The 12535-nt window shown below is 27.1% G+C and overlaps 1 protein-coding gene and 1 long non-coding RNA gene across 2 annotated transcripts; one reads left to right on the forward strand and one right to left on the reverse strand.

Moving 5' to 3' along the window:
- Window positions 1–618: 618 nt before the first annotated feature.
- LOC136084067 (uncharacterized) lies at window positions 619–1705 on the forward strand. The gene is made up of 2 exons (XR_010640306.1): window positions 619–885; window positions 994–1705. It is a non-coding gene; the product is annotated as an uncharacterized LOC136084067 (long non-coding RNA).
- Window positions 1706–8108: 6403 nt separating this feature from the next.
- LOC136083537 (uncharacterized) lies at window positions 8109–8657 on the reverse strand. The gene has a single exon (XM_065802940.1). The coding sequence runs from the start codon at window positions 8655–8657 to the stop codon at window positions 8109–8111; it is 549 nt and encodes a 182-aa protein (XP_065659012.1).
- Window positions 8658–12535: the final 3878 nt, after the last annotated feature.

Genomic DNA, 12535 nt, shown 5'->3' on the forward strand with positions numbered 1-12535 from the left:
TTTTTGAAATCAATTTGCATTGCATTAAAGCATAGCCCAAAAGCTCATAATAGTCTATATTTAATGGAGCAAATTAAGTAAATTCTGAATGAATGGAAAATAAATGATATAACACTTTTAAAAAGTAGTGATACGAATATCAAACATTGTCTAGAAGACCTAATTAATAAGTTTTGCATACCTTGTTTTTTTTTTTTTTAATTTAATTGTTAAAGATGTTTTTATAAAAGAGAATGTGTATAGTGCCTTCATAATTTTAAAGAATGTGGAAAATTATATGGCTTGTTTAAACACATTAATAAGTTTTCTGCTCAGCTAGTTAGTTGTGTTGAGTTGAATAATATGAAAATTGACAATCTAGAAGTTAAATAAAAAATCTGGAAGTTAAATTAAAAATTAAAACATGACGTGCCTACTCGGTGGAATCCTACCTTCGTAATTCTGCAGCCAGTTTTTAAACTTAGTGAATTAATCAAAGACGTTATAATTAATGCAGAAAACAAGGATAATAAAGATTGTTGTTAAAACGCTGAATACTAAAAATCAATTGCGAGCTAATTGATTTATTAGAACCAATACATAGTTTTACAAAAATTTTTGGTGGATCTCAATGTAGGGTAAAGGAAGGTATGTTCGTGATATATGTAATTTCGTGATATTTCGCTCGGCATTTGTAGCGAACATACCTATTAGTCAAAAACATCGAAATTGCGTCAAATGGTACCCCGGGGTACTACTGTCGATTCACAAATAGTCGTTGGGTGCGTGTGATACGTCAATTGTTTACTATCAGTTTGTACATTCTTTAGCATTATTTAACGTGCGTTCAGCACATTTGTTTGGAGTACTTGTCCAACATTTTTATTTCCAGACTTGTGTTTTAAGGTAAGTAAATTATTTTTATTAAATATTAAACTAGAAAAGATGCTTGATTTAATGGTAAAACTTTTGTTTTTTTATTAACTTCCTATAACTTATGATTCCTTATCGCAGTTACACATTTTCTTAACGTTTTCACCTCAAATGAATTTACATTTTTAATCATGTTTCTTTTATTAAATATAATGACATTAAAAATTGTTTTAAGCACGATATAACTATATAGTTAAATGATAATAATATCTTTCTCTATACGAATCTGCAAATATTTTTGCAACCACTAGATGTAGGAATATACAAGCCACTTAAGTCAAACTGGGCCACTAGCTTAAATGACTTTATGAGGGAAAATCCTGGAGAAAAACCAAATCGGACAACTTTTCATACAATATTGAATCCAGCATTTATTAAAAGCTTTTCTAAAAAAAATATAGAAAATGCATTTAAAAAAAGTGGCATTTGCCCTTTAAATAAAAATGCCATTCCTCCAGAAGCAATAGCTCCATCTCAATTGACAAACAGAGAGATTCAAAGTACAGAAATTCAACCACACAGTAATACTGCTATACAAACATTGTTAACTATTCCATCTGTAGAGCCAACCACACCTAACCCTAATAGGCCAAAAAGGGATTCAAGTGCAAATTGTCTGACTCCTCCTGATCAACCTATTCCATTAACTTCAAAGGATTCTATTCCTGTATGTTCTAAAAAAAGTAAAAAAAATAAAAATGCTTCAAAAGATGATGATTGGGAGTGCGGTGTTTGTAAAAAAAGTTACAACAGTGATGTAAAAAAAAAAAAAGGAAAAAAATGGGTGCAGTGTTCCTATTGTTTAGTACCTTATCATGAGAGTTGTCAAACATATGAGGACATTGGTGAAGTATTTATGTGTGATACATGTTGTCAACAAGAATGTGATTTAGAAAAATAAGTTAATCAGATATAAGTATGGTTAATATTATAGTTATTATATTAAGAGTTTTTTGTAGGTCTGTTATTTTATTTTCTAAGCTACCTATGTTAAAAGTATATTTTTTTTATATATAAATATAAAATAATGAAAGTATTATTATAATTTTGTTAACTTATAAGCCTGACTATATTTATATTTTATGAACTTAAAGTCTGATTGAATAGTTATGAATTCAAAACAAGTGTTGATATTTTTTGTTATATTATACCAGATGTTATACTTAATTAATAAAGAAAAATTTATATATTATTGTGTATTCACGAAATTACCTAACCACTATCACGAAATTAAATATCATATCACAAAATTACCTAACTTTTCTCAATGACTTTTGAGCTTTTATAAAAACTTATCAAAGGACTTAAAATCCCAAAACTGCATAGATTCTAGTAACTTTACTCTATGTACATCAAACAATTAAAGTAATAAAGTAAAATTACTGAAATTGACTTTGTAATTACACATCTAGTTAATTTATCACGAACATACCTTCCTTTACCCTACCACTTGTTCAAATATTTTACAGTCCGTTTATAAATTTACTGATTATTTTGCTAACTTTAAAAGTGAATCAAATAATCGAACAACTATGAATCTTGCAATCAAATTCACAGACAATTTTAATTGGAGATGTAAAGATTTTCTCAAAATTGAAAAGTTGTACACAGCTGCATATTTAGATCTTCAATTATGTACTTTAAAATTGTATCAAACAAAACAGAGAAAATTGCTTCCATCAAAAAACCTCATTTTTTATTTGTTCAATTGAACTATTAATTGCAGCTCACATCAAGTCTTGAGTTGTTTAACCAAGAGTTGTCACCTAATCAAAGATCTCTATCAAAAAAAAGAATAATGTTGTTATGCGATGAAACAGTGTCATCAAAAGATTCGTTTTCAATATCAATTTCAAACTCGTTGCGGCGACTGAATTTTCGATTTCTACTAGAGGGCCAAAATTATGGAATAAAATATTAATTAATGAACATAAAGCAATTGATACGCTTAATGAGTTTAAAAACAAATTGAAGCAAAAACTATCGATTTGCTTGCATGCTTTTTAGTAATATAGTTTCTTGGTACTAACTTTTTTTCTTTTTTTTTTAATCTTAAACAAAATCAGTTTAAGAAAATTCTGAGAGCAACTTTATTTTAACTTATTGACAAGATTTTCAATGAATATTTAAAATATACTCTTATTTTTTTAATTATGATTACTACAACTATTATCATTAACTTCTTATTTGTTTACTTTTTTTTATTATCATCAAAGTATAATTATTAAATGTTTACTTAGTTTATTTTTTTTTCTAAAAACTGATGTCACTCCTTTGATCAGAATTCTGTATGAGTGACACCAACCATTATTATTAAATACTTATAATTAATTTACTTATTATTATATTATTTTATATTATTATTATTATTATTATTATTATATATATATAATATATATATATATATATATATATATATATATATATATATATATATATATATATATATTATTTTTACTTACTACAATCAATAGAGTTATGACTTTTTTAATTTTTATTATAATTATTATATTTATTATTATTATAATATTATTGTATGATTTAAAAAGGAGAGCAAATATCTTCTTATTAATGTTGTTGTTGATGTTAAATTTTTCTTAACCATTACAAAAACAAAAAGTTAAAATAGGACTTTAGAATTTTTCTTAACCAATACAAAAACAAAAAGTTAAAATAGGACTTTAGGGCCGATGATTTTTATTTTATAAAGTCTTTATAAAAACGATTTATATTATATAGTGTTACGTTTTTTAATTTTTGTTGTTTTATACAGTATAGACTAAGGGGCTTGGTGATAAAACCAATTATGTCTTTTTCTTGCCCCTGCTATTTGCATTTATATTATGGTTACTAAATTTGTATGGTAAAAAAAAAAAAAAATGGCAACGAAATTATCAATTATTTAAATATGAATATAAAAGTATTGGAAAATTTATGTCCCTCTTGATTTTTATAAAAATAATTTATGCTAATTTGAGGTTTGTCAAAGATTAGCGAAGATGCTCTTTTGAATTACTCCTTCAATTTCAACTGCTGCAGAAATCATTACAGAACGGCAAAATAGAATTAATCCAGATTTAGCTAACCAATGTGTTTTGTTAAACCAAGACATATAATATGCTTATCTTGTTGTTGTATTTTTCTTTACTTTACTATTGTAGTTTCTTTTTTGTTTTGTTTGTTTATTTGATTTAAGATAACCTAAATACACACTCTTTTTATAACACCACTATATGTTATATAACAGTATTACATACCATCTCGGTACCATCTCGGTACTATCTCGTTTGTTTTTTTTACTCTCTTAAAGTTCTATTTAATTCATAGCGTCAAAAAAAAAATTGTCAGGCATTATTAAATGACTATGATTTAAAAAAATTATTTAAAAAATCGACTAAATTGACTTTTAGTCGACATAGTCGATTTCAAAAATATATTATTCATTTTTGTTCGATTTTGAAAAATACATTAATCGATTTAGTCAACAGCCGAAATATTTTAAAGCCTTAACAACTCTTCAATTACTAAAAAAAAAATTTTGTAAGTTGAATTAATCGATTTTGCTTCATAATAATATTATAAAACAACATTAGAAAACTAGTTTTCATGATTTTTGATGTTAAATTTGTGATATTACGATTTGTTATTGTGATGTGTTATTTGCATGTTTTGTGATATTCTGATGTGTTAATGGGATGTTAAATTTGTAATATTGTGATGTTTTGATTGGAATGTATATAGTGATCGAATTTATTTATTTAATTTTTTCAGCGGTTCTATATAGGTATTTTTTTTCTTATGTTTAAATATGTTTGTCTTTATACAATTTTAAATAACCAATATAAATAAAAAATAGATTTTCATAAATTTACAATGACAAGTAATATAACAAAAATAAATATTTTATATTTTTTATATTACTAAAAGAAGATGGTAAAAAAGAAGATGGTAAAAGATCTTGTGGTCAGAACCTCTTGAACAAGCTTAAATAAATTTATTAAGTAATAATGTAAACGTAATGTAAACGTAATTTTATAATGTAAACGTAAATAAGTATATAAAAAGTTGAAATAAACAAAGATATATTTTTTAAATTGTATTATTATTAATATAAATCTATAAAGCATTAATATAATAGCTCAATATATTATCTAATGAAAGAATGTTTTGAGTTTTTTTTAAAAAAAAGGTGAAATGACATGAGTGGAGTAAAACCAAAATTCGGCAAGATAATTTATTCCGAAGGTGAGGAGCCCGAAAGACAATACAAAATATATCAAATTAAGGTTTATTTAAATAATTAATATTTCTTAAAATGTATTTATTAAAAAAGTTTCATAGTAAAAAGATCTTTAAAGGCCGATAAGGATAAATTATTTTTACACATACAAAACTTAAAACATTAAATAAATTTAGCGTAGGGGAAAGGCGCCTATGATGGCATACTTAACTTTGAAGCTTCATTATTCAGTATCCTGAAGACCAATAATAAAAGTTTTGATATGGATACATTCCTTGTTACATCTAGAACAATAATTACCTTGGGAGTTTTTATCAGTTTTATTTTTTTTATAAGTTATTCTCATTGTAAAAAAAGCACAAGTATGCCATCATAGGCAACCACTGCTCCTATGATGGCATAGGGGAGGATCGGGCTAGTTAGGATCGAGGGTAACTTAATGATTTCATTTAACCTTAGAGTCTTCCCTCAGAAAAGTCAGAAATTACTAGAAACCATCCTAATTTACCATTTCATGCTACACACCAGCATTGTAAAATTTTGCGCATGCGCATAGGATATATTGCGTTTTACGTATTTTTTTGACCAAAAAAAAATGTTGGAGCATCGCTTTCTTTTAACTTTACTTAAAAATAAGTTTTTCTTATAAAAAAAAAAGGTTTTCCCAACTCGTCAATATTTCAACACCCCTAACTCGTCAGTATGCCATCATGGGTAAAAGTCATCATTTTCATTAAAAAAAGCTGTGTCTGCTTTGTTCAAAAGATAAAATTAAAGCAACTATTCCACTAAATGCACAAAACTTGAATATAAAATGCATGAAAATTTCATTTCTGCACAGTTAATAGTAAAATCATAATCTTAAATATATGAAGGAAATAAAACTAGAACAGCACATCCCAAAATCGATTTTTGTTGATTATAAAAACAATATTTGTGCACAAGGGACGTTTTTTCACTAAAACTAATGTAAAGTCAGTATAGTCATGTAGGTCTAATCATTTTTTTACCAAAACCAATTTTAATGGAAATATGACTGGTATGCCATCATAGGCGCTATGCCATCATAGGCGCCTTTCCCCTATATATTTAGAATTCTCATTTCAATTAAATAATGTTACGAGTGAGAGAAATGATCCGCAAAATTTATTGTACGGATGGCACATTTCTGATGGCGATAGAGCTATAACAACTTTTTTCTGTACTTCTACAGAAAATATTAGTGTAAATATATTATAGTATAATATAAATTATATTGTACTATAATACACAAAACATAATATACACGATGTACATCGTGTATACTACATAGTATAATATGACAATAATATTACAATAAGAATAATGTTAATATTACAATAAGAAAATTATAAACTTATGAATCAACTTTTCACAAAATTTAAGATTTTTTCTTAATGATTTAGGGATCGTCCATAAATTACGCAACGCTAAATTTATTTAAAAAACAGAAGTAGATCGAAGGCTCTTTTACGCGTCGAATTTCATTGAACTTAAGGTTAAGACTGTTTTGAATTTTTATTTAACTTAAGGCTCTGCGAGGATTGACCTTGTTTTTGTTTTGTTTATTAGTGCTATTTAGCGTAGCGTAATTTATGGACGATCCTTTATGTGAAATAATGTCATTTAAACTACATTCCTTGAATATTCTAATACTGTTCTTTTCGGAGTTTCAAGCAATTTGTGATAAACAGATTAGGATCATTGACCAGCAAACACTGCTGGTAGCATCATAATTTTGTTTATGAAAACAACAAGGTGGTATTCAGACCTTTCCATCCTATTAAAAGATTGTGGTTGAATTTAATCTTTAAATAAATTTCAGTTTCCTGAATCAAAGTAAAAACTAAAAACTAAATAAATATATAATACATAAATATGCCTAATACATAAAATGTAATGTAAAAAAGAAATTTTTTCATGTTTAATTCAACTTCATTATCAATAATTCTTTTCCTGAAAGTTTTTTAAATTTAATTTATCTTCAAATTCTTAACATACTTTACAATGGTATCTTTATAACCTTCATGAAGATTTATCCCAAAACACTTATTTACTAATAAAGATTTATATTAAAGTGTATTATTGAACGGGGTGAGATGGGACAAAAAAATTTGCTTGCGTGCTGCGCTTTAAATTTTCCACAAAAACCATACAAATCGGTTTAAAACTATAGTCTAATGAATTGTCATGTTAAATTATTGCAAAACCCATTATTTAACCATCAAATTAAGTTCAAGGGCTTGGTTTTTTAAAGTGACAATATTTGTCCCATTTCACCATGTTGGGGTGAAATGGGACAATGGTTGGGGTGAAATGGGACAATGGTTGGGGTGAAATGGGACAATGGTTGGGGTGAAATGGGACAAAAATAGAAACAAATAATTTTAAGCATTATTTTATTGTTTATTCTACTCCTTATAAAACATAACAATACACAAAATTTATTTATGTTTGAAAAAATAAAATACCATTCTAAATGCATTTGTAACTTTGTTTAACAGCTTGCTTGATGTTTAAATTGAGTCAAAATTACGTTGATGTCTGAAGGGGTAACTTTTTTCTTTTTCTTATCTTTATCTTCTTTTTTTATTTTACATTCTGATAAACTTTCAACTAGTTCATTTCTTGTTGGTGTGTCAGTCAATACCAGAGACTTAGAAAATTTTCTTTTTGCACTTTTTCTCTTTGCCACCTTTTCACCCGCTTTTGGAAATGGCCGTATATCTTCTGCTGTCCAATGGTAGGCAGAAGTGCTGGTTTGCTGTTTCTTTTAATTAATAACTTCAAATACAATACACAGTGATGTGGGGATTGTTTGTTTGTCGGAAATGTCATTTGCTGGAATTGGTCAATCAGATACATAAGAACATAAAAAGTTGACATCACTGAAAACATATGGATTGTACTGGAAAATGCCAGCTGCTTTAAAACCATTTTAAATGTTTTGGGAAGTAAAGGCTCTCGTATAAGCTATTCCTAAATTTTCAGAAATGTCATATATCGTCATAGGAGTATTTGGGTGTGCCTTTAAACATAAACTACATGCTGAATTGTAAAATTTCTTTAATGACCCAAATACTGATCTGTCAAGTGGTTGGAGTTTGTGGCTGCAATGGGGTGGCAATATCAAGAGCACAACATTGCTTTCCTTTGCTTTATCCATCAGTTCAATCAATATATGAGTTTTGTGGTTGTCCATTATTAAAAGTAATGGATGATCCTTGCTAGGATGTCCATACTCCACAAAATGATCAAACCATTTCAAAAAAATTTCTGTATTTATCCATCCACTAGGATTAGCATCACCTTTTGTACCTGTTGGTGCACCTCTAAGCATATGACTACGAAAGTAAACACGAGGAAATATCAAAAACGGTGGAATAAAATTTCCAACGGCATTAATGCAACCCACCATTGTAACTAGGGTTCCCCTTTCAGCAGAAGTTACCTGTCCTACTTGCTTTACTCCTTTACCAGCAATCATTTTCACTGACTTATGAACAGTTGTCAGACCTGTTCCATCAATATTGTAAATGCAATCAGCAGAAAAGTTATAGCGCTTCTGCACAATGTCAAGGTTTTTGAAGAAAGTATCTACATTTGTGCGATTGAAACTAGTTGTTCAACTGAGGCTGGTGTACGAATAGATAATTTTGTACGATTTAAGAATAAATAAAACCATTCAGTTCCAGCTGTTTCACTCTTTTTCCAGTTTTCTGGTATTTTAATGTCATTTTTAATTGCATATTGATATGCAAGTTGCTTTGTTTCTCTAACATCAAGCCCATAATGCATATTAGATGCTTGACGAAGATATATTAAAAGTTTATCTTCTTGTGTCTTATTAAAAATATATTTATGTTGTTCATCAAAGTATAAGTTACTGTAAGAATTTTCTTTATTAACCTTTATTTTCCGCTGTAAACTTGATTTTGAAATTGTATACTCTTGTGCAGCTGCTCGTAGTGATAAACTGCCAGATTCGACAGCCATCACAGCAGCTTTTATTGTATGAGCATCAGGCTTTAACCGACTTGTCACTTGTTTATACTTTCTTGGCATCTGAAAAATTATTACTCATATTACTCACTCCATTATTAACAAAAATTATGCTCTTTTTAATTGCATTAACCAAAATCCAGATTAGGCCATAAATTTTAAATTTATTTTAATGAAAATAAAATAGTATCACAACCCTATAAAACTTATAATGTGAACAAATTGAATAAGGCTAGTAGTGAAGAACTTTATTTAAACTGAAATTAAAATACGAAAATGATTGGCATTAAAACAAGACTTACTGTGAAAGATATCTTCAGGACAAAGTAACAAAGAAATCCAATATAATTATTATTATTTTCTATGATAAAAAACATTTTACTATAAAGTAAACATTGAAATCTTATCATAAACATAAACATAATTTTCTGTTCATTTGCTTTTTTACAAAAATATTGATTATAAAAGTTAAAGTACAGTAAATTAAAAAAATGATAAAATTGAACAGTGTCCCATTTCACCCCAATTCTCCTGTCCCAAGTCCCCCCATCACTAGTAGGTGTGAGAAAACTTTTATTTTATATAGTTCTCGTAGCCATATGCTAATCATATTTCTTCAGTAGTTAAATAAAACAATAGTGAATAATTAAAAACCATAAACATAAAAATATATGCAAACAACACATAAATATTTAATAATAATGATGTCTTCAAAATCCAGGAAAATTGTTAGATTTTTACATATTCGCAAATAATCCGAAAAAAAAATACTTCTGAAACTTAAAAAACACAATAATATGAAGAAGCTTTTGCAAACTTATAACATATATAAAAAACTTTTGCTTTATTAAATTTTTCACTGAGATATTGCCAAGTGCCATCTCACCCCATGTCCCATCTCACTCCGTTCTCCACTATTTTGGAACATCGCTACCTTTTTACTTTACAAAGAAAACTGTTGTATAAAAAAAAATATTGTAAAAATTTCAGTCATAATTGGTTTACTAGTTCGAGTCAAAAAATTTTAAATAGTTGCCGTTTTTCAGGATTTATAGATCCATAAATCCTCTAAATCCTTTTTATTAAAAAAAAAAGGCTTTTGGGTTAAGTTAACAAAATTTTCACAGGGTTAGTTGGCTCATAGCATTTACTATTGAAAAAAATATATATATTTTATAAAGTTAATTTTTTTTTCCAATTTTTAACAATTTTAATAAAGAATACAAGTAAAAAAAAAATATTATTTATGTATTTTTTTTAAAAGATAAAAAGTGGACTACTGTTTTGGCTGTTATACGAACTAATATTAGGTACCAGCTAAATGTAATACTAAATTTTTTGCTTAAAACTGTTGCCATGATAGATAGTAAGAAAATTTCAATAAATTTTTAACTTTATAATACATTAATAATCATTTCTATAGTTTGCGCTAACTTACCCCGGGGCGTGGAAAAAAAAAACAACCAAAATTCTCCCCACTTCCTCCCCTGAACCAAATGTGAAAGCAACAAATTAATAACAAGATCGCGAACGGTTTTAGGACTTTAAGGATTTGGTATCCGTGGGCACGAAATGCTGATCGCAAAGTTTCACTTTTAGCAACGGCGTGAAAGCTGATTCCATCTATAGCTAAAAATGGAATAGTAATCTAATTAAAATTTGATTAAAAATTTTTCTACTATTCTCAACTAAACTTATATTCATCAATAAATTTTAAGTTTTATAGTATAATCTCCTAACATTCAAAAATTACGGCTATATAAAGATTTGTGACCCTTCAAGTTGAGAAGAATCAAACTTTGTAAGGACATAATTTTTAAACATTGAGTGATTATTTTATGAAACCTAAAATTTATCGATGAATATAGGTCTAGTTAAGAATAGTAAATAAAATATTTTATCAACTCGTTGCTCTCACGTTTGGAGCGGAAGGGGGGCAAAAGTTTTCAAGTTTTTGTTCTCAGGCTTTGATCATTGCATTTTTTTGTAAATGTTTGGAGTTTGCTCCGTGTCTAGTTATCTCAACCAACAAAAAATCCTTTCTACGCCACTGTATATGTATATGTATATGTATATATATATATATATATATATATATATATATATATATATATATATATATATATATATATATATATTTAAATTAAAATGATAAATTTTGCGGTGTCTTCAAATATAAATGTTTTAGAGAAAAAACTCAGATCAAAGATTCTTTTTTTTTTTTTTAAATCTTCTCAAAACTTATTATTTTTTATTTTGTTATTTATTTATTTTGTCATTAAAAAAAGAATACAATGCCATTTTATATAAATAAAATTTACATGACCGGGGCTAAAAGAAGACAATATTTGCCTTATCACTACGCCCCGACGTACTTTCATCAGCAAGCGTGTACAACCATTAAAATGTAATTATAAAATTACTTTGTAACATATAAAAAATAATTACAAATTTTACAAGTATGTTAAGATCAGTAACTAATCTATAATCAAAAGAGAATCGTAAAAAAAGGATTAAAATAATAATAATAATAATTACACCTAAAAATTAAAAATAAGTTATTAGGAGAATTTAAGGAAAGTTTAAATTAAAGACCAGTTAATAAGATAGTTGTTAAAAAAGAAAAAAAAAAAAAAAAAAAAAAAAAAATTAAAAAGAATTTAATTCATTAACATCGTTAAGAAGTTTTTGTTTTAGTTTTTGTTTGAATAGAGAAAGTGAAGAACAATTTTTCAGCTGGTTATTTAATAAAGTGTTCCATAAGTTAGGACCTCAGATGGCAATAGAAAATTTAGTAACCAAATAGTGCATTTTAGGTTGCTCATAATTGTAATTTGAAAATCTTATAGGGTACTTGTGGTTAATTTTATTGAAATGTGTATTGAATATTAGTTATTTTATTATGAAATAGACTTAAAAATTCCTTGTTTACAATTTTAGATAAAAGGTTGACATCTCCATTAGAATAAAATAATATCATGTCATCTGCAAATAAAACTGGACTTGAAATATTTGAAAACTTATGGAAGTTGTTTACATATATAAGGAATAACAGTGAACCCAGAATTGAGCCTTGGGGAACACCGCAAGTTATAGTCAAGTAATCATTTTTTCCTTTGATGTATTTTCGTGTGCAATGTATTGTTTTCTATTGCTTAGATAACTTTTGAGCCATTCTAAATATGTGCTTTTAATTCCATAACTTTCAAGTTTTTTTATAAGAATGCTATGGTCTACTGTATCAAAGGCTTTGCTAAGATCTATAAAAACGTCGAGGGTAAACTTAGTTTCGTCAAATGCTTTAAATATATCGTGAACAATATAAATAATGGCATTGTCATTTGAATACCCTGGCTGAAATCC

Source organism: Hydra vulgaris, chromosome 08 (genome assembly GCF_038396675.1).
Source record: "Hydra vulgaris chromosome 08, alternate assembly HydraT2T_AEP".
In the NCBI taxonomy this organism is placed as follows: Eukaryota; Metazoa; Cnidaria; class Hydrozoa; order Anthoathecata; family Hydridae; genus Hydra; species Hydra vulgaris.